At 36.8% G+C, this 19,390-nt stretch overlaps 1 protein-coding gene across 4 annotated transcripts in view; it reads right to left on the reverse strand.

The window, feature by feature from the left end:
- The window catches only part of ERC1 (ELKS/RAB6-interacting/CAST family member 1), a 291,365-nt gene that overhangs the window by 109,308 nt on the left and 162,667 nt on the right, over positions 1–19,390 (reverse strand). For all 4 annotated transcript variants that reach the window (XM_051633488.1, XM_051633479.1, XM_051633469.1 and 1 more), the window contains one exon: positions 5,085–5,216. In XM_051633488.1, coding sequence (XP_051489448.1) covers positions 5,085–5,216 — 132 coding nt within the window. The remainder of the gene's footprint in view (positions 1–5,084; positions 5,217–19,390) is intronic.

Raw genomic sequence — 19,390 nt, forward strand, 5'->3', positions numbered from 1 at the left:
AAAAGGAGGTATTCCCTATCATGTTGGAAAAAGATCTTTGTCCCAAAGTCTTTGGGCTTGATTTTTTATTCATGCTTTTTTCTCCCTATTCATTCCTGTCTACTGCAGACAGAAAAAGCAATCCCCAACCCCCCTGTTAACACAGCTGAACATCTAAGACAGAAAAGAATTCCACTCTGTTACACCTCTTAAAAGGTACATTAGTGAATACTGAAGGAACTACAGACTGAATCACGCCTTCCATTTAAGGAGCGTGACTCAATAAAAATCTAGGTATTTTAAAAGGAAGCGGCTACGTAATCCATTCAAATACCTGAGAAGAAGCAACTTCACGGAGAAGTAGTGCCTCTAGAAATGACTGCAAGCACATCCATTGACAAGGACACAGTGCTGAGTCAACTTCAGCTTGTCAAAATGCTTTCACTAACCAAGGAAAAAGAATCAGACAAAAGGATGAAAAAAAAAAAATCTCTTTAAAAACAATGGCAAAACTATCCTTCAGGCTGACAGCTGTGTTGAAAGTTCTTAAAGCAATTTATCATAGTAAGAGAAATTAAAATACCAGGTTTTAGCACTGATTTTTTACTTAATATGAATTCAATACACAAATGGCTTTGTACATGCATGCATATACACACACTCAAAAACCAAAATTAGTTTGGCAGACGTTTATAGAAAGGAACTTTGCAAAAAATATTTGAGAGAAGTTTAGCCAGTGATAATGTAAACAGTGTAGAAAAATCAGTGGGAAGCAATGAGGCTGCAGAACCTACACCTCCAAACCGTATCTTGGATCACCGCCTTGATCTCCAATCACTTGGTTTATCAAACTTCAGATTAGGAGATAGAGAAGAATCAAAACCATTCATTAAAAGCAAACTGTTCAGCATCTGTTTCAGAGCTGTCAGAATTCTGACATTTCTACGGTGCTCAGAAAACACCTATAGGTAATTCCTGTAGAAATGATATTTTATATTTTCCATTTACAGGAACTTGTATGAAGTAACTTGATGTGTCAGAATTTGTGCTGTTAAGTAATACCAACATTCAGCATTCCAACATTCATAGCTTAGAATACATTTTAGATATAGTTCAGTAACAGAATGCTCAGGAAATAGAGTATGTGTTTTAATTTATTTTGCATTTTTAGAAGATACTTGATGGGATAGGGCCCAATATATAACAATTATTTTGTAAATGTAGTTTCTATTCTTACAATAAAATGTAGTCTAAGGAATATATGCTAGAAAGTTAAAATGGGACCAGAATGGTGGTCTGATGGCAGAGCAAATAAGAGGTATAATTCAAAACTTGGCTAGAATTTCTGTAAAGTAACTTATGAATAAAAGAGAAAAGGCTGTTGGAGGCTGTACTCTACATTCAAACATCTGCAGATCTTGTACGTAAAATAGGGAAATCCCAGTGAAGAGGGGATGGGGAAGAAGGAGAGGATTGTGAAGGAGTCTCTAGCTGAGTTATTAATACATTTCATATTTATTTTTCTTTAACAAGCAGATGTGAATTTTGAAGTAGGCACATGCGATAGGGAATTTCAGGAGTCTTGTTATGAACATATTTTACACGTAATATGTACCCGAAAGAATATTAAATGCTGCTGAAGTAACTCATAAAGATACCGGGAAAAAGGAATTAGCATTATAAAATATATTTAAACAATACATTTCTATTACAATATTCAATATTTTGCTTTTTCTCAACAGGCAAAGCAGAGAAACCTGCTTTTTATCCTGTAGGATAAAAAGATACAGTGCATGAACATATATATAGCTTTTTATAGGTCTACATACCTAACCTCATTTAAAATTTCCCACTGAGAACTGTAACTTCAAAAAAGTTGATGGAAGGTGTCAAGCTCAGACTGTCAACTCAAAAATTTCATTGTAAGTAACTACTTAGGGAAGGAAGGAATGAACAGGTAATGGCCAGTATTTCCTGCATTTATTTGTCATGACATTTTAGGGTAAGGAGTTAGATGTTAGCTGATATGACACAAAGAGTGCATTTAAGCTGGAGTTGATATTAATGAGAGAACAGAACTGCACTACTATCAGTAGAGCTACTATTTAAGTTTCTAAAACCTACTGCTTTTCACATTTGAAGGAAATAAAGTAAGGTAGAGAAACATACACTGTGGTCAGGCAGTGCACCACCTCACTCACAGAAATAGCAGACTTTTGTAAAGGCCACAATTAGCACCTTCTGGTAAAAATATTATTAATAATTATTAATAATACTAAGCAATTCCTGCTGCCATTTGTCAGTCCTACCCCTGCTGTTCCATACCTTCTCAGATGTAACCGCGTGGGGATTCATGAACCAGATCAGTGAATCGGTTCACATGAAAAAAATCCTTCAAAAAATAAGATAATTCTTATGCTGAATTAGGTCACTGCTTCATTTCACAGCATGGCCCCAGAAAGACCCAGGCTGAGAAAACTGAAGGGATGTGCACTGAAAAAAAGGGGACAACAGTGAGAAAAGAGAGGGAGGGCATCAGTATCTTAGGTGTCTTTTGTCAGTAAACATTTGTGAACTATGTCCTGCAATAATGAAGGCCCATAATGCAAGTATGTCTAACCTTGTGCTTCTTGAGCCAAGGACCTGACACTGATTATTATTGATTGACACTGAATCACAGAACCTCAACTTCTGTTTCACTTTGTTCCACATAAAGAGCCTGATACTTCATGGAAGACTCAAATATATTTCCAGCATTGTTCTGAAAATTATGCTGATTATGAGTATGTTGATATATAAGATAACCTCCTGCCTCCAGCTGAAGGAAAGGGGATGGTAGGATGCACCAGGACAGTGAAATCAAGTTTGTGAGCAAGACAGGGACTTTTGTCAAATATGACCTCCAGCAGTTTCTCCCAGGAAAGTAAAACTACCACTCTGTTTTTGAGTAGGGAAAAACTTGCATTTCTTTTTAATTTTTTCTTTTTTTTTTTTTTCAGCAGAATATAACAATAGCTTTACTAAAGTAAGCTTAGATTCGGTTAATTAGGAAAAAGTGCCTGGATCCCCATTTGGTTTTGCTATCTCTAACAGAAAGAACTTTATGATAGTTTATCTGAGAAATCTTACTGTCAGCCTTATAGAGAATACTCAAAAAGAAGTCTCCGTACACCTTCTGACCTTTGACCTAGAGGACTGAACTAGTGGGATCAATCGTAGGTGTACAGAAACCCACAGCTGTAAAGGAATTTACAGTAATATTTACATACAGGATTCAGCAAGCACACCAAAAAACAGGCTGAATATGTTGGAAAGGAAGAACATAAAGAATTTTAAAATCTTTCTATCTATGTAAGACTCCTTCATCTGCTTTCTGTATGGCAGGGTTTCTACTAAACAGAACAATAATATTAATAAAACTATGACCTATTCAATGGGTGCTCTGCTCTCAGCAGGAAATGTCTGATTTCATTTTTGTGATAGATGAAAGAAAGAACAGGTCTAAGATCCTGAAATAAACAGAAAGCTTTAGTCAGCTGGAGACACCTTGCCATACACAGGTTGTGTATCAACACAGTTAATCCACTGCTTCAATTAATACACATTGTGAGGGTATTTTCAAACACTGGGTTAAAGAGAGCAGCAGTTATCTGAGAACAATAAAATCCTGAGTAGCTTAATGGACACTGTAATTCACATCCGAGGTCTGTAAAATAGCAGGAAACCATACAACATGAGATGATGGGGGGTAGGATTACACAACACAGGGCTACAAAACAACACTAAATATTGGGGCAGAGGTACACACAAATGAGATGTCCTCATACCTTGAACCACTTAAAGACAAAATGGTTGACCTCATGCATTGATTCATTAAACAGCTTCAGACAGGCAGTGAAGTGGCAGAATGGTAGAAAACAAGATAAACAGAAGAAAGAAAAAGCATGCAATTAAAAGCAAATTGTAATCAGTTTGGACAACATTAACATTTTAAAATACTACATATCATACATACGTGGTCTAAAAATGAGCCTAACTCATTATTGCTTGTAAAAGTAAAATGATTCACCATTAATATCTTAGAGAAAGCAAAGCCTTGCATTTTAAAACTCTAAAGCTATCTAAGGGTGTCTTTCACAACTCTACAAAGAACCTCCATAAAGCATAATAAAACAAAGGGTGTTGTGTTTTTTTTAAGTACTAAAAAGAATATGAAATTAAAAACATTTGAAAGAAATTCACCTCCTCACCTTGGAAATCAACTACTTTTTAGTACTTTTTACCACATTTTAAAGTGCAGTTAATCAGAACTTTTTTATTTAAAGAGAAAAAGTTTATGCCATTGCAATGCAACTGACCAAATCCTCTTTTTTGCTTATTATGGTCAAGTAAGGAACAATGAAAAGCATGGAAGAGGCTCACCAAAAGCATAGTAAGAATGTCAGATTCAGTTTGTGCTTCAAAAGCTTTATCAAAACCTCATGGAATTTTATTCACTACTTATGGCATGTTCTCTTGATGATTACTTACGTGAGTTGAAAGCAGGCACATATGTGATTCTTCAGAGTATCTCATCAGTGGCACAGAACCAATTAATGTGATTCTTCAGAGTATCTCATCAGTGGCACAGAACCAATTAATGTGGAAAATTTACACTTGTGGTTTCAACACACAAGTGTGCATTTTCTGGGTGTATGCTTGCCTCAAGACAAGGGATCCAGTAGTTTTCCAAGTGCAATGAGACAACTATGCTAATAAAACCCATCATCTTTAAATACATTCAATGAACAATCTAGTGAACCTAAGTACACTTAGGAAGATAGTGTTGACAAGCAAGAGACAGACCAGAAGAGTTACTATTTAAAATATTTTAAAGCTCAGGATCTCTTGTAGTTCTTTTTAGTATCAAGAAATTCTTACCTATGAAATACAAGTTATCATGAAGGCTTTGTAGACTTCATGAGTTCTGTTATCTAATGTTGGAACAGAGATACAGAATCATCAAACAAAACCAGCTGTGTTTCACAGTAAAGTAGGGAATGTTGTACTTTACTGTCTGATTACTTTCCTCAGAGAACTACCAGTGACTTTTTAAGATTGCAGACCTGTTTCTCAGCATCGATCCTGGCTGACTCCTCTTGTGCTAGCACCATTTCCCGCTCTGCAGTTATCTGAACACTTTCTCTGAGTGCCTCTTCCAATTCTTCAATCCGATCATCCTTTTTACGTAGATTGTCCTGGAAAATGACGGGAGACTAGGTGAAGATGACTCGTTTCGAACTACAGCCTTTAAATCAAGCAAGCTTTATGCCAAGCAAAATGTGTTTCTCCCTCCCAAGGCACAACTGCAGGCACATTATCTTCACACAAAGGAAAGAAAGATGAAGGGATGCAAGAGTAGGAAGAAGATTGCAGTGAAGAGAAGGTGAAAGCTAGCAAAGCAAGACCTTAAAGCAAGAGTGCTTGCCCTCTGTGTTGGACATATCACAGTCCTGTCAGATTATATAGCATAGATAAGCAAGGGTTGTTGGTAAAGATTAGTAAGCAGTTCCAAAGAAGCACAGAAGCCAAAACTGTTGGGAAGGTAGCAGGCATTCAGCATTGCCCATTTGCTCACACATTCACCAGCAGGTGTAGTAAGAAGGGAAACACAGTGCTGCAGTTTGGAATGTGCCAAGTCCAGGTTAAGGGGAGAAAAGCAAACATTAAGCCAACGGAGTTTTCCATTGCTCAAATTAAGTCTTCAAGGAAGCTTCTAATTAAAAAAGACCCCAGGAACTCTGAAGGGATCATTTGGGCTGTCTGAATCTCAGACATGCAAAGATCATTCTCAGAGATCAAAATGCCACTAAAAAAATTCTTTAAGAGCATCTTCACCGTTGCAAGTTTAGATGTCCCACATATATTCAAAGACCACTGAAAAAAGATGTACTGCTCCTCAGAAAATACACTGATTTATTGGTTTATGCAAACCATATAATTTAGACAAATTATATACAAAATTCATTGTATTGTTATTTGTAAAGTAGACCCTCATTACTTTAATATTATTAGGAAATAAATGTGTATCTCCTGCTTCTGCTGTAGAAGCTTGGACTGCAAAGCCAGTTGTCCTGATGGTAGGTATGAAAGTCTTGGACCATGGCTACTTAATAAATCCATCAGAAATAAGCAGCTTGATGGAAGATTTCTGCATTTCTTGTCTTGTAGATCTCTTTAGAACACAGGCTTCAGAGGAGATATGAATACACATTTAAGTTACCACATGGGCTTTTTAGCCATCTCAGCAGCAGTGGAAAAACAAAACATGTTTCTCTTCATTTCTTGCATTTTTCTTTTTGTCAGATTTATGCCTTTGCCTTCTGCTCTATTGTATTTAGGACCAAATCTTTTCACTGTTTCTCTGAAAGTGTTTCACACCATATAAAGGATAAGGAAAAAGATGACCAACTTGGAAAACACTTGACCCTGCAACCTTCATAATGCAAAAATTAGTCACTGGAACGTAAAGAATGAACCTGACTTATTCTTTAATTCCTGCTTTCTAGGACTTGGGATACATCACCAATTATTCTTGTTGTATGAACACCATTTCCAGCAGTCTCAAAACTGCCACTTTCAATGAAGAGTGTTCCAACAGAGATGCAAAGCTTTGTACCGGACCAGTACAAGACCTCTGGCACCACTGCCCTTATGCAGAGAAAAGCTGGCATTCAACTACTGGCACAGGTAACAGTATTTGTTAGGCTTTGCAGACAGAGGAACTTTCTGCCGATGGTTACTTTCCAATTCACAGGAAAAGTAATTGGTGAGGTCTAAAGAAATGAATGCAGAGATAGATCTTCATTTCAAAAACAGGAGATGCAGAACTTGTTTTCATATTTTTTGAATCTTTCTGAAGCATCAGTAATATCTTCCCAAAGTACTTTATAGTTATGAGTAGCCTAACCAAAGACTCATCAATAAGATCAATAACAAGTTTACAAAAAACTGAGCACAGAATATTAACTGTGCCACACATGAAAAATACTTACTTGCCTATCTGCATTACACAATAAATATTGACTGTCCTTTTTTAAATATTATTAATGGATAGCCAAGGAAGTGTGGAAGTGTAGCTCTCAATTGCTAACAACAGAAGTGGGAATGGTTCATTTGAACAGCTGTATGTAAAAGGAAAACTGCACTGAAATAAGAATGCAGAACAAAAGATTCTAACACATAAGGTATGTCTGCTCTTCACCCCAGGCAAACATCTAAGAGGTGAATTCAACACTCAATTCACTTAGACACGAGTGCTCTCTTCAGGCAGGTGAACTCTTGAGGCACAAGAGGAGGAACAATCTGGTAACAAATCTGATCAAGTCATTGTCACATTACCTGCACTTGAAAGGTTTGCATTCATATATAATTACTCTCCCTAAAATGACACTCCAACTTTTACAGATATGCCAGAGGGTTGAAAGTTAAAACAATCCAGTGTTGACCTAGAACCAGTTGACTTACAACTGCCTAGAAATTACTGTCTTTTAACTTTACCCTAATAATAACCCATCCAGTAAGGAGAAATTAGTTACAGGTTTTCACTTTCTGTCTCATACCAACCTAGTTAAACGATGTGCAAGTTTGCTCTTGTAACAGTGCCACAATGTGTGCCACGACCTTACAAGACCACACCGATATCTGGTAGGACCAGCAGATTGTTGCTTAGCCAGACTGCACCTCTACTAGTGCAGAAGAGTCTCAAGACAGTGTAAAATAAAAATTTTGTTTCTAGCTCTTTGACTCATGATTAATTGACTAGCATACAAATTATTATTTTTTAAAATACAAACTGCTCTTTCAAGGAAAACATACTAAAAGGGAAAAAGTAAATAAAATAAACCAACATTTGCCTTTTAACACACCAGCATGTTTTTCCAACTATTTGTCTCTAAACTCTAGGCTTGTGTTAACCTTCAAACTGTGCTGCTGCTCCTTTCCTCTATTCTGCTACATGAAGTATTTTATCTTTGTTGTGATAAGCCCTAAATTCAGAAGAAAAACTTCTGTTAATTATAACTACAGTTACAACTTTTTTTCTGTGGTGACTGATCTGCTGAAGCAATGGACTAGAGTACAACTTGAGTTGCTTCACATACATTAGAATGTGACACTGAGGGCAATATTATCTTCCTGTATTTTGATAAAATTGCAGAATGATGAACAGTGGCAGTCTCCTTTCATGATGGCTATTCAGAAATAAAAAAAAATTACTTACCTGTACAGTAACTGGATTCTTCCAGATGTATTACCTACCCAAATATCACAGTAACTCTCCCTCCCTCTCTTGCTGAGTCCCATATGCATGAAATTCCAAGACAGAGACAGAAATGAACTGGGATGGAGGAGCTAGCTCTGCCTTCATGCTCACTAGTGGCAGCATAAAGAAAATGAAAAACCCATTTGACGTTGCAGGAGTGCCAAGAGCTCAAGTACAATAAAAATTGTTGCTACCTCTACCATGATCCTGTAGCAGATTTGTATGCAAAATACACTCCAATATGTCTGTCTGAAACCCTGAAAGGAAAAGGATGTGTGACTGATGCACGTTTCTGGGCTTTTTCTTCCACTTCAGGAAAGAAGTGGTAGGATGTCCAAGCGATGCATATTAAACAGATGTATCAATTTAGTCTATCCTGCATTCATGTGATGTGTAATCTGCCATGAAGTTTTAAGAAAGTGCATGAAATAGGCACCGAGACATTTATGTTCAATTAAATTTGAGGTATCCTGGCAAACTTCTTCACAACTGTACCTTCAACTAGACTCGCAAAGGTCTTCATGGTCTAATTTCACTCTTTAAATTGGAATTAAGGTGGATTTCTTTAGTTAACTCTTGGAAAAGTTGAGTTAACAGTCTGAGAAGGCAATGAAATACTTCTTTCAACTGCTAGTAATATTTCTAGAACTAGCCAATCACCTAGAAAGGGAAAGATAATTTTCATTTAATCCTATAACTAACACAGTAGCACATTTTGCCTGTGTGCTTTCATAGACCAGAAGGGAAGAACACAGTACTGGAAATGTTTTGAACTAGGAATAAATTATTTTTTAAACAGTGAAGTCATTACACCATTACAAACACTTTTTCCTGTGAGCTATTGCTCTTTCTTATCATGTATTTTCTCAAGAAGCCATAAGCTAGATAAAAAAACCCCTAATGATGATGATCTCAGTCCACTCTAGATTGAACAAAACTCAGTCCAGAAAGAAAAATCTTCCTTTGTGAACTACCTTCTATTAGATAAATGGAACCCGGGAACTCAGGACTGTCAGCTGCCCCAAGTACTACTTAAAAGTTTCTTCCTGGATACAAACCGTCATTCGATTATTGATACAACAAATTTGTCAACATTTGGAGACAGCCCATCTACTAATGTTAGGATTTTTTCACAAATCAAAAAATAAGAGGGCCTGATTAACTGCGACTGTAAAGGGCATGCTCATTAATGTGAAAAACTGAAATATTACTAAGTTTCTTACATGAAGAGCCCTTGCTTCCTGTCTTCAGCCATAACCAGTACCTAAGGTAAAGTGGAAAATTGGTTCTGCTGTAGTCAGCCCGTTACTGAGGACTTCTTGCTTGCCATCTCAAAAGCCTACCAAAAGATGCCAAAAGACTCACCAAATATGGAAGGCAGGTTTCCGCAGTGTTGCTTGAATTACTGCACTGCTGAACCCAGAAGGAAAGATGCTATGCCAAAATCAGAATTCTACTCCTCAGAACAGGAAGACATGAAAATAAATAAATTTTTTAATTAATCTCTGCTTTTCTCAGAAAAATACTTGTAAAAACCTGCAGACCTTTTTAAGAAGATCCTGAAGCATTAAGGGAACATACAATGTGGTGGTAGCAAAAAGTGGTATTACAGTTTCATTTGATTTCAGAGGCAAATCATCACGGCTGTAAAGTTCAGGTGAGCATGATGGATCTTCATTTGGTTCCACATGCTGATCAACTACTTGCAGAAGTCTCTAAACAAGGAAAGCATGGAAAATCTTCCCCCATAAACGGAAAAATACCTTTTACACTGATGAGACAATACTTTGATTAATGAGTTTTCAAGAATACACATTGAGTAAATGCTGAAGGCTAGAACACCACAGAATATAACCGGAATGGTAGTTACCTACCATAGAGCCTAGCTCAAAAACAGTGTTTGGGGTCCCTGTGCAATTCATCCAAGTACCCAAGTAAAAGAACTGAGGTATTGGGAATTACATCTGATGTAGGCAGAAGCTTGGCATATCCAAGTATTAGGTTTATATGAAGCCCTTGTTTCTCACAGCCAAAGACAGCTTTTTAGGAAGTACAGCAACAGCACATGTAATTATCATGAGTTTCCCAGTGAAAAGAACAGTCTGAGAGCTAAAGAGACAGAAACTGCCAAGCAGGAGTTCCTCAACCAACATTTCCTCATTGTTCAAGAGAGCAGACCTAAGATGCACGATGACTATCTCATTAGGACAAACATATGTCAACATGTGGAAAATTGTATCTGCCAAATTAGACATAGGGATTGGAATTCAGGCCTGAAATGCAGAAAAATAACTACAGGAGACTGAAGGAGAAAAACAGCAGCAGAATAATTTAATTCCACTAGGGGTTGAGGGGGAAGTGGAACAAACCTGGCCACAGCACTGCATTAAGCCACATTGAAAACATGAGGGACAGCAGAAGGGGATGAGTACATTCTCCCAAGAGTACCACAATGGAAAAAGAGAAGACATGTACACCTAGAATATGCATGCACTTGTGGATCATCAGTTGCAGGAAGAACAAAAATATATTTATAGTAAAAAGAAAAAAATGAATAAAAAGTATTTCCAGATACGATAAATACAATTGAACCAGTGCATTAAAATTACCATGGTGAAAAAAACACAAACAAACCAAAACACACCATGAGAAAGCCAACAGTTTATGAGAAATGGCTAATGAATTTTTCTTTTGAAATAAAAGATAGAAAAAGGAGTGGGTTTTGGACAGTACAGCACCTTGAGTATCATAGCTCCAGTGTAGGAGAATATTCAAGAGTGATGTAGGAATATAAATGATGCTGCTGACAAAAATCTCTGCTCTTGTCTACATGGGAAGGATGTACACTTTAGAAGTTATATGTATGCATAATCACTTGAAATAAAATAATAAAATATACTCAACTATGGAAGTTAATAAAATATAATCATAGAAACATAAATATCTTGAGTTGGAAGGGACCCCCATAAGGATCATTAAGTCCAACTCCCTGCTCCTTGCAGGAGTACCTAAAACTAAACCATATGACTAAAAATCTTATCCAATACAAAGAATAAAAACAGGCAGGCAGTGGCTTTACCCTGCAAAGAGTCCTCGTGGGTACCTACCTCATTAAGGAAGAAACAACCCCCCCCACTCAGATGGTAAAATATGTCTGTAAAATAACATTATAAACTTAGAATGGGAAGCATGTTGGTATCAAGTTTACTATATGGAAGCTAACTTAGGTGGCAAGTATCGGTAAAAAAAAGTATCTCTTTTCTGAGAAAAGAAATACAGAACTAATTAATCCATGAGAAGTTATGTGAACTCATTTCTCTTCTTAAACATGTAAGTCACAAAGAAGCAGCAAAAATTACACATGAAATGACAATGCTATACAATGGCATTAGCATTGAATGACAGTTACCACTAAGAGGAATAATTTTGAGGAACATCAAGATGTAGATAATGTTCCATATGTGATACATGCAATTCTAGGGGCAAAACATGCATGCACGCATTTGTCCCTAAAACATGGGAAAAATCCCAGCCTAGCCAAACCCATGAAAACTGGAAAAGAAATACATCAACTTTAAAGAAAGGCTGCAAGAGATAATACGCAGATACATACACACTGCTCTTAATGGATCTAACTTAAATGAAAGGGAAGTGAAGGGGGAGAGAAACTGGCAACATTCTTCTGATAGTTGCCATGCTTTTGACACTTCTTTCCTGAGAAACTTCTTGTTACTCTAAGCTTGGTGCTCCCAACACAGCAATCAGTTAGGGAAGTTGGTTTTGTAGAGGCACTTTTCATTAGCGACAACATACACAGACTAAAGTACCTTGCCAATACTAACAACCAGGTTTACCATTTAGCAGCTCATGCCAGGGTACCAGCAGCTTCAATATTTTGCTTCAGCTGTTGCAAATTACCACATTTGTATTTTTAAAAAATTACAGGGACTGTGCTCCTATATAATGAGACTGGGTCACTGCATGGACTATTAGAATGAGACCCAAGGCTGACAATACAGTTCTGAAGTGAGCAAAACCAATAGATATCTGTAATTGCTTTGGGGTTTTGTGAGGTTTTATTTTTTTCTTGCTGGTTGGTTTTGTGTATTTTTTGGAGGATTGTTTGTGGTTTGTTTTTGCAGTTTTTTGGGGGTTTTGTTTGTTTTTTTGAGAGGCTAGTTGGGAAAATGCTACTGTAAAAAAGATTTATTCTTCATACATAAATCAATACTGTGACTCAACTCCTAAATTGATATAGGATTATAGCAAAAAAACAGTGACAGTTTTAACTAAATGCACTATTCATACAAAGCTTGAACCCATACCTTATTTTCTTGATACAGCACTTTTCCTCCAAACTCTTCTTCCTAATGTCAGTCCTGTCACCATAACTGTACTAGTACATCACAACAGGTTTAAGACCTACCTTTCTTTGCTCATTTTCAATCATTTGGCAAAATAGAGCAGCAGAAGCAATATGCATAGACAGCCAGCTATAAAAGTTCACTTCTCTTGACTTCCCTCTTCTTTATGGCTGAACATATGACAAAAATTGCTAGTGAAACACCACTGAGGAAATTTTTACCCAGCAGTTTATTCCATTGAATCTCTCTCATTCTCTCATTAATTCCTTCAATCAACTCCTGTCTCATACATTTATTTTAATCTCTAATGCCCCGTTCTTGATTTTCATCAGAGTAGCTATGGAATTTGTGCTAGAAATTGACTCCTTTAAAGCAGACATCAGTTACTGGGTACAACTAAGAATCTAGTGAGGTTCCAATTCTAACCATGATTCTTTCTATCTAATGCAAAAAAAACCCTCAAAAACCAAAAAACCAAATTCAAACATGACTACTTTCAACTTGTATCTTCGCAACTTCACACTAGAGATCATTAAAACAATTTCACATGTCAGAATTAAACTATACCAGGTGTCTCACACCATCTGGGAATTGCCCAACTCACCCACAATCCCCCTGGAAGCCAGATGTACCAAGTAAAGTTAACTTCAAGGAAAAGATCTATCTTGATACAACTTGGATCGAGCTACCAACCAAAAATATTAATTTAGGGAATTTTTTTGCTTAAAATATAAAAAAATGATTTCTGTTCTCAGAACCTTCACCAGTAACTTAACAGATCAGCTTTAACACTGTATCTGTATCTGAAAATCTAAAGACACATCTGAAGAAACGAGAGAAACATAATTATAAACATACTTATGACTTGGATACAATAACAGAAACTTTTAAAAATATCAGCAAGAAAGGGTCAGGAATAACAGAATGACTGATGTGTGGCAACAGTCAATTCACATGCATGTATGGAACATGAAACCTATTATATAAAACTGGTAAGAACAGAACGCTGAAAAGAAAAAGCAAAAAATGTACATTTAGATACTAACAGGATCATAAAATAATGAATTTAAAAATACTGGAATTAAGTATTTGAAAAGATCCTTGATGATGTATTTTCAGTGTTGTACTTTATAGTATCATTTGAACAGACAACAAAGCATCACAGAATTCAGAAAAACGACCATTTAATGTCACTGGCATAAAAACCGAAAAGATAAGAAAATGAATCATAGAATGGTTAAGAGTTGGAAGGGACCTTAAAGATCATCGAGTTCCAACTCCCCTGCATAGGCAGGGACACCTCCCACTAGATCAGGTTGCTCAGGGGCCCACCCAACCCAGCCTTGAATGCTTCCAGGGATGCAGCTTCCACAACTTATCTTGGCAGCCTGTTCCAGTGTTTCACTATCCTCACACTAAAGAATTCCCTCCTGATCTCTAACCTAAATCTCTCTTATTTTCAGTTTAAAACCATTGCTCCTTGTCCTCTCACTACAAGCCCTTGTAAAAAGCTCCTCCCCAGCTTTCCTGTAGGACCCCTTCAGCTAATGGAAGGCTGCTATGAGGTCCCCCAAGAGCCTTCTCTTCTTCAGGCTGAACAACCTTAACTCCAACAAAGTGGAAACTCTTCACATTCTGAGAGATTCTCACTTCTTTGTATGAAATGTCAATTGTTTCTATAAAAGCCTGAACTAATTTAGAGGAAAGAGAAAAATAATTATTGTTTTTCTTTAGCCCTAAATATTCCAAAATGATCATCTATTGTTCTCAGCCTGCAACGCTGGAAAAAAATACTCCCTGGCTCTTTTCTTCACTCATTTATTTTCCATATTCAAGAGTTAAAATTTATTTATTATGTTTGAACAGAAGCTTGTCCTTATGTTTATTATTTTCTTCCTTTTTTTTACCTTTTCTGCTTTGGTCATATCCTCTCTGAGGTGGATAGCCCACATCATATTATTCAAGAGGTGAATGCACTGCTGATGCACAGAGTGGCACTATAGTATTTTCAGTTCTGTCCTTTCATATTTCTCAACATTGCCTTTTTTAACCATTCCACTATTCAATTATATTTTAATGAAAATATTTCTTTTAATTCCAAGATTTCCATATGGTAGTATCACTAGATCAGAAGATGTCATTGAGCATGAATATTTATGATGGTTTTTCCTGACATTTATTAATATACGTACTTGTACTGAATTGCATCTGCCATTTTATTGATGGGTTAGAATTATATTTGTGGAGCTACAAAGTTTATATTTTGTTTAAATATTCTGAATAAATTAATATAACTCAGAAATTTAGTTAATTTTCAGAAAACATTACAGAATCACAGTTGGAAGGGACATCTAGAGATCATCTAGTTCAACTCTCCCACTGAAGTAGGATAACCTAGAGCACTTTACACAGGACTGTATCCAGGTGGGTTTTGAATATCTCCAGAGATGGAGACCTCACAACCCCCCTGGGCAGCCTGCTCCAGTGCTCTGTCACCCTCGCTATAAATAATTTTTTCCTCATATTTAAATGGAACTTCCTATGTTCCAACTTGTACCTGTTGCCCCTCATTCTGACACTGGGAACTACTGAGAAGAGCCTGTCTCCTCTTCCTTGCACTCACCCTTTAGATACTTGTATCATTTATAATGTCTCCCCTCAGCCTTCTCATCTCCAGGCTAAAGAGTTCCAGCTCTCAGCCTCTCCTCATAAGAGAGATGCTCCAATTCCCCTATCATCCTCATCACCCTTCTCTGGACTCTATCCAGGAGTTCCCTGTCTCTCTTGAACCGTGGAGCCCAGAACTGGAAGCAGTATTCCAGCCGTGGCCTCACCAGGGCAGAGTAGAGGGTCAGAATGACCTCCCTTGACCTACTGGCCACACTCTTTATTCAGCCTAGGATGCCACTGGCAGCAAGGACACACTGCTGGCTCATGGATAATTTACTGTCTATCAGGACTCCAAGAGCCTTCTCCTCCAAACTACTTTCCAGCAGATCCACCCCTAACCTATATCAATGCTTGGGGTTCTTTCTTCCCAGAGGCAGGACCCAACACTTGCTCTTATTAAACCTCATAAGGTTCTTCTCTGAAGACATTTGCCATTTCTGATAAGACATAGCAAAAAGCAGTAATTGTTTCATAGCACTGAGATATTAAGACATATGAACTTATACTACAAAAGATGTTTACAACACCATGTCCTAGACTGAATTTGTTGATGAATTTTACCTGACTACAGACATTTTCTGGAATGTTAAGGAGATAATTCTCCTTTAATTATCAGTAAAAAAACCTAACTGGTTAGTTTTTCCTTTCCTACCACTTGCATCCAGATCCCAGTGTACCTCTCAAAATTCAACAGGTGAAAGGACTGGTGTTGACGTTCTATATTTACATCCTTCTGTAAGTTCTGAATACATGATTTGCAGCTTAAACGTGAATCCTAGCTATTATTTGCAAGTCAGAGTAAGAGTAGTTGTTCTGATATATAAGTGTATCAATGTTAGCCAAAGAGGAAAATTTCATAGGGAAAGTGCTAATTAAAGGCAGAACAGGCATGTTTCCTTTAGGGGAAAAAAAAAAAAAAGTACAGGTAAACAACATTTGGGCAGCTTTGTAAGTAAGATTAAGGAATAATACTGAATTAGAATTAAGTTAATCAGATTTATTGCTACTTGAAATCAATTAGAGGAAATTTTTCAAAGGAAATGCCAAAGTATTTGCTGCCACAAGAAAAAATTCATATGTAGTATTTTTGTAAAATACATTGTGGATCCTGTCTGTCTTTAGGTCCCCACCATCACCCCATTTCCCTTCCTTTTCTGTTGGGGAAAACAAGAATAAGGCAGAATAGCAATTTTCTTAAACAATGAGACTATGAAATTAGTTGCAGCATTGGGCATTTTTATTCTTGTGGAGAGATGAGTTAGAAACAACACACACACCAAGTTAAAAAAAAAAGCTTGTGAGAAAGAGAAAAAAAAAAAAAAACAGAAGAGGGAAAAAATGCTAATTTATTGCCACTTCTTAGGCTCATGAAATAAGACACCAAAATGAAAAGAGAGGATGTTCTTCCCCTTGAATGTACTGCTATTGTTTAGCTTAAATCTGGCCCTCAATGTTTTATACTCTCAGGAGAGATCTCCTCACAGGAACCACACCATGTTGTCAACAGTTACATTAATCTCTCTGACAGTTTTTAGGAAAGGAGTTTAAACTCAGATACTAATCGGGGGGGGGGGAATCCTTGCAAAAAAGATCTAGTGGTTAAGGTCCATTCTTTACCGTACTTCGTTTCTGGTGTATCATAAAGATACCAACTCTACTCTTTGCCAAACAGGCAACAAACAGCCAGTTTCATCTTCCACTGACACCTAATGTTTCTGCAGAAAGGACTGGGTGAAAGCGTGTCTGGAGAATAGTATTTCTGATGGATCACAAAGAAAGGTTAGGATGTTGGAAGTCCTCTTTCCTCTATTAAAAACTCTCAGGCCATATAATGGCTTTCTCTCACTACAAATCTCAATTTGCAGTTAAGGAAATACTGGGATAATTGGGAGGCTGCCTAATGCTAGTTGTAAATAGTGACTTTCACAAAATTTTTCCAGCTGTCTATCCAAAACTGCAGAGCATTTTTACATTATATAAGAAGACAGAGTTAAATGGTTCATCTTTTTTAAAGATGTGAAGGCAGTGACTATGTCTAACCCGAACATAATAAATGTATGGCAAACTAAACCATACAGTGAAAACAAATAGAGCAGATGGTTAAGTGTCTATCCAGGAATATGCTTATGCATTCCAAATGTCAAGTCTCTTCAAGCTTAGTTTCTGTAAATGTTACAGTAACAAGTATTCTGTAAGGAGTGCTCTCTTCTGGTCAAACACCACCAGTTCCCTAACAATATATTTCATGCCATAAAAATGATTATGTAGAAATTACAGATTCTGTCTGTATAAGAGCTGCCATATCAAACCTAAGAACAAGGTTATGTGTTTATTTTGGTATTTAGAAATCTGTATTCTATTTTAGATAGAAAAAAATCATAGAATCATAGAATCTTAGGGGTTGGAAGGGACCTCTAGAGATCACCTAGTCCAACACTTCTGCCAAGGCAAGATCACCTAGGGCAGGCCACACAGGAATGTGCCTAGGTGGGTTTTTAAAGTCTTCAGAGAAGACTCCACCACCTCTCTGGGCAGCCTGTCCCAGTGCTCCGTCACCCTCACAGTAAAGAACTTTCTCCTCATGTTGAGGTGGAACTTCCTATGTTCTAACTTATACCTATGGTTCCTTGCCCTATTACTGGGAACCACCAAAAAGAGGCTGGCCCCTCCCTGTTGACACCCTCCCCTCAGATATTTATAGACATTGATAAGATCCCCTCTCAGCCTTCTCAAGACTAAACAACCCCAGTTCTCTCAGCCTTTCTTCATAGGAGAGATGTTCAAGTCCCTTAAAAAATGCATTTCCTTTCTTTAATAACACAACTGAAAATTAATAAAGCAACAGAGGAATCTGTTTTTGAGACAAATATTTTTTATGTTCAAATGTGTAGTTTTTGTTGTTGCTTCAACATGCAACACTGATTACGTGTAATTTCATACTATCACTATTTCATACTATTGCAGTAGTTTACTACTGTGCAGTACTTCTCCACTATTCAATGAACTAGCATTTCTTTCTAGTCCTGCTTCTCTGATGTTAAATGATAAAAATTATTAAAGTATAAATGTTGTGAAAATTCCTATATATTTTTTTGCACTAGAATGCATTGCAAATGAATAATACCATACCTGAGTATTGTCTATAACTTCTATATTACTTCACACATAGATTTCAAAATATGAAGTGAGGCTGTTTACTCATGATCCATACACTTCCTACTTCATTTATGTAGATGTCTATAGGAATGCTCAATTGTGAATTTCTAACTCCCACAAAAAAAAGGCTAAAATTCAAAGAAATACACCCATCTCCAAGAAACTTCTGTCACTGTAAGTCACAAAAAGTCTAGCTAAAAGATCATGATTTTTTGAACTTCTCCCAGACATCCAGAAAAGTTAGGAAAAGCTCTCTTGACAGGGAGAGTTATGACATGATAAGAGGAAGAGCTAGTTTCTTCCAGGCATCTGCCAGGATTACATATTTCCTTGTGTCTTTGATAACTGCACACACTGTGCTGAAATTCATAGCCAAGAAAGTATAGAACGCAACTTCTGTCTTATTTTCTGTAAAATATTGTAAAAGCTGATGGAAATTTAAATTCTTACTAGAATGTTACATTACAAATAAATCACAATGCATATTAAACTCTCCACTGCATATGTATATCCTGTTTTCTAATGCCTAGTCAGCTCTCACAGAATTTCTCTGAGAAAGGGTTGCAGGGTCAGTTGATCCCAAAACTACCTACCGAGTACCACTGCAACCTAGCTCAAATAAAATAGGAGGAATAATTTGCATACATTTATTCCATTTAGATTTTTTATGAAGTATGATTGTTCTTTAGATCCTGTATTCGTTCATACCTGCTGCATTTTCATTAACAGAAGTCCTGTGTAATACCGAAAGACAGACTGTACAATTCCTGAACTCAGAATCACTTTTAGTTTAATTATGAAGAACATGTACCAATGTTAAGTTTCATCCTTTGTGGTGAACTTTGGAATAATCTGGTGACTGAGAAGAAAAAGTCACCCCCTCAAAAATGCTAATACATTTCTTAACAAGTTAATTGTA

The sequence above is a fragment of the Apus apus genome, chromosome 1 (genome assembly GCF_020740795.1).
Source record: "Apus apus isolate bApuApu2 chromosome 1, bApuApu2.pri.cur, whole genome shotgun sequence".
Taxonomy (NCBI): domain Eukaryota; kingdom Metazoa; phylum Chordata; class Aves; order Apodiformes; family Apodidae; genus Apus; species Apus apus.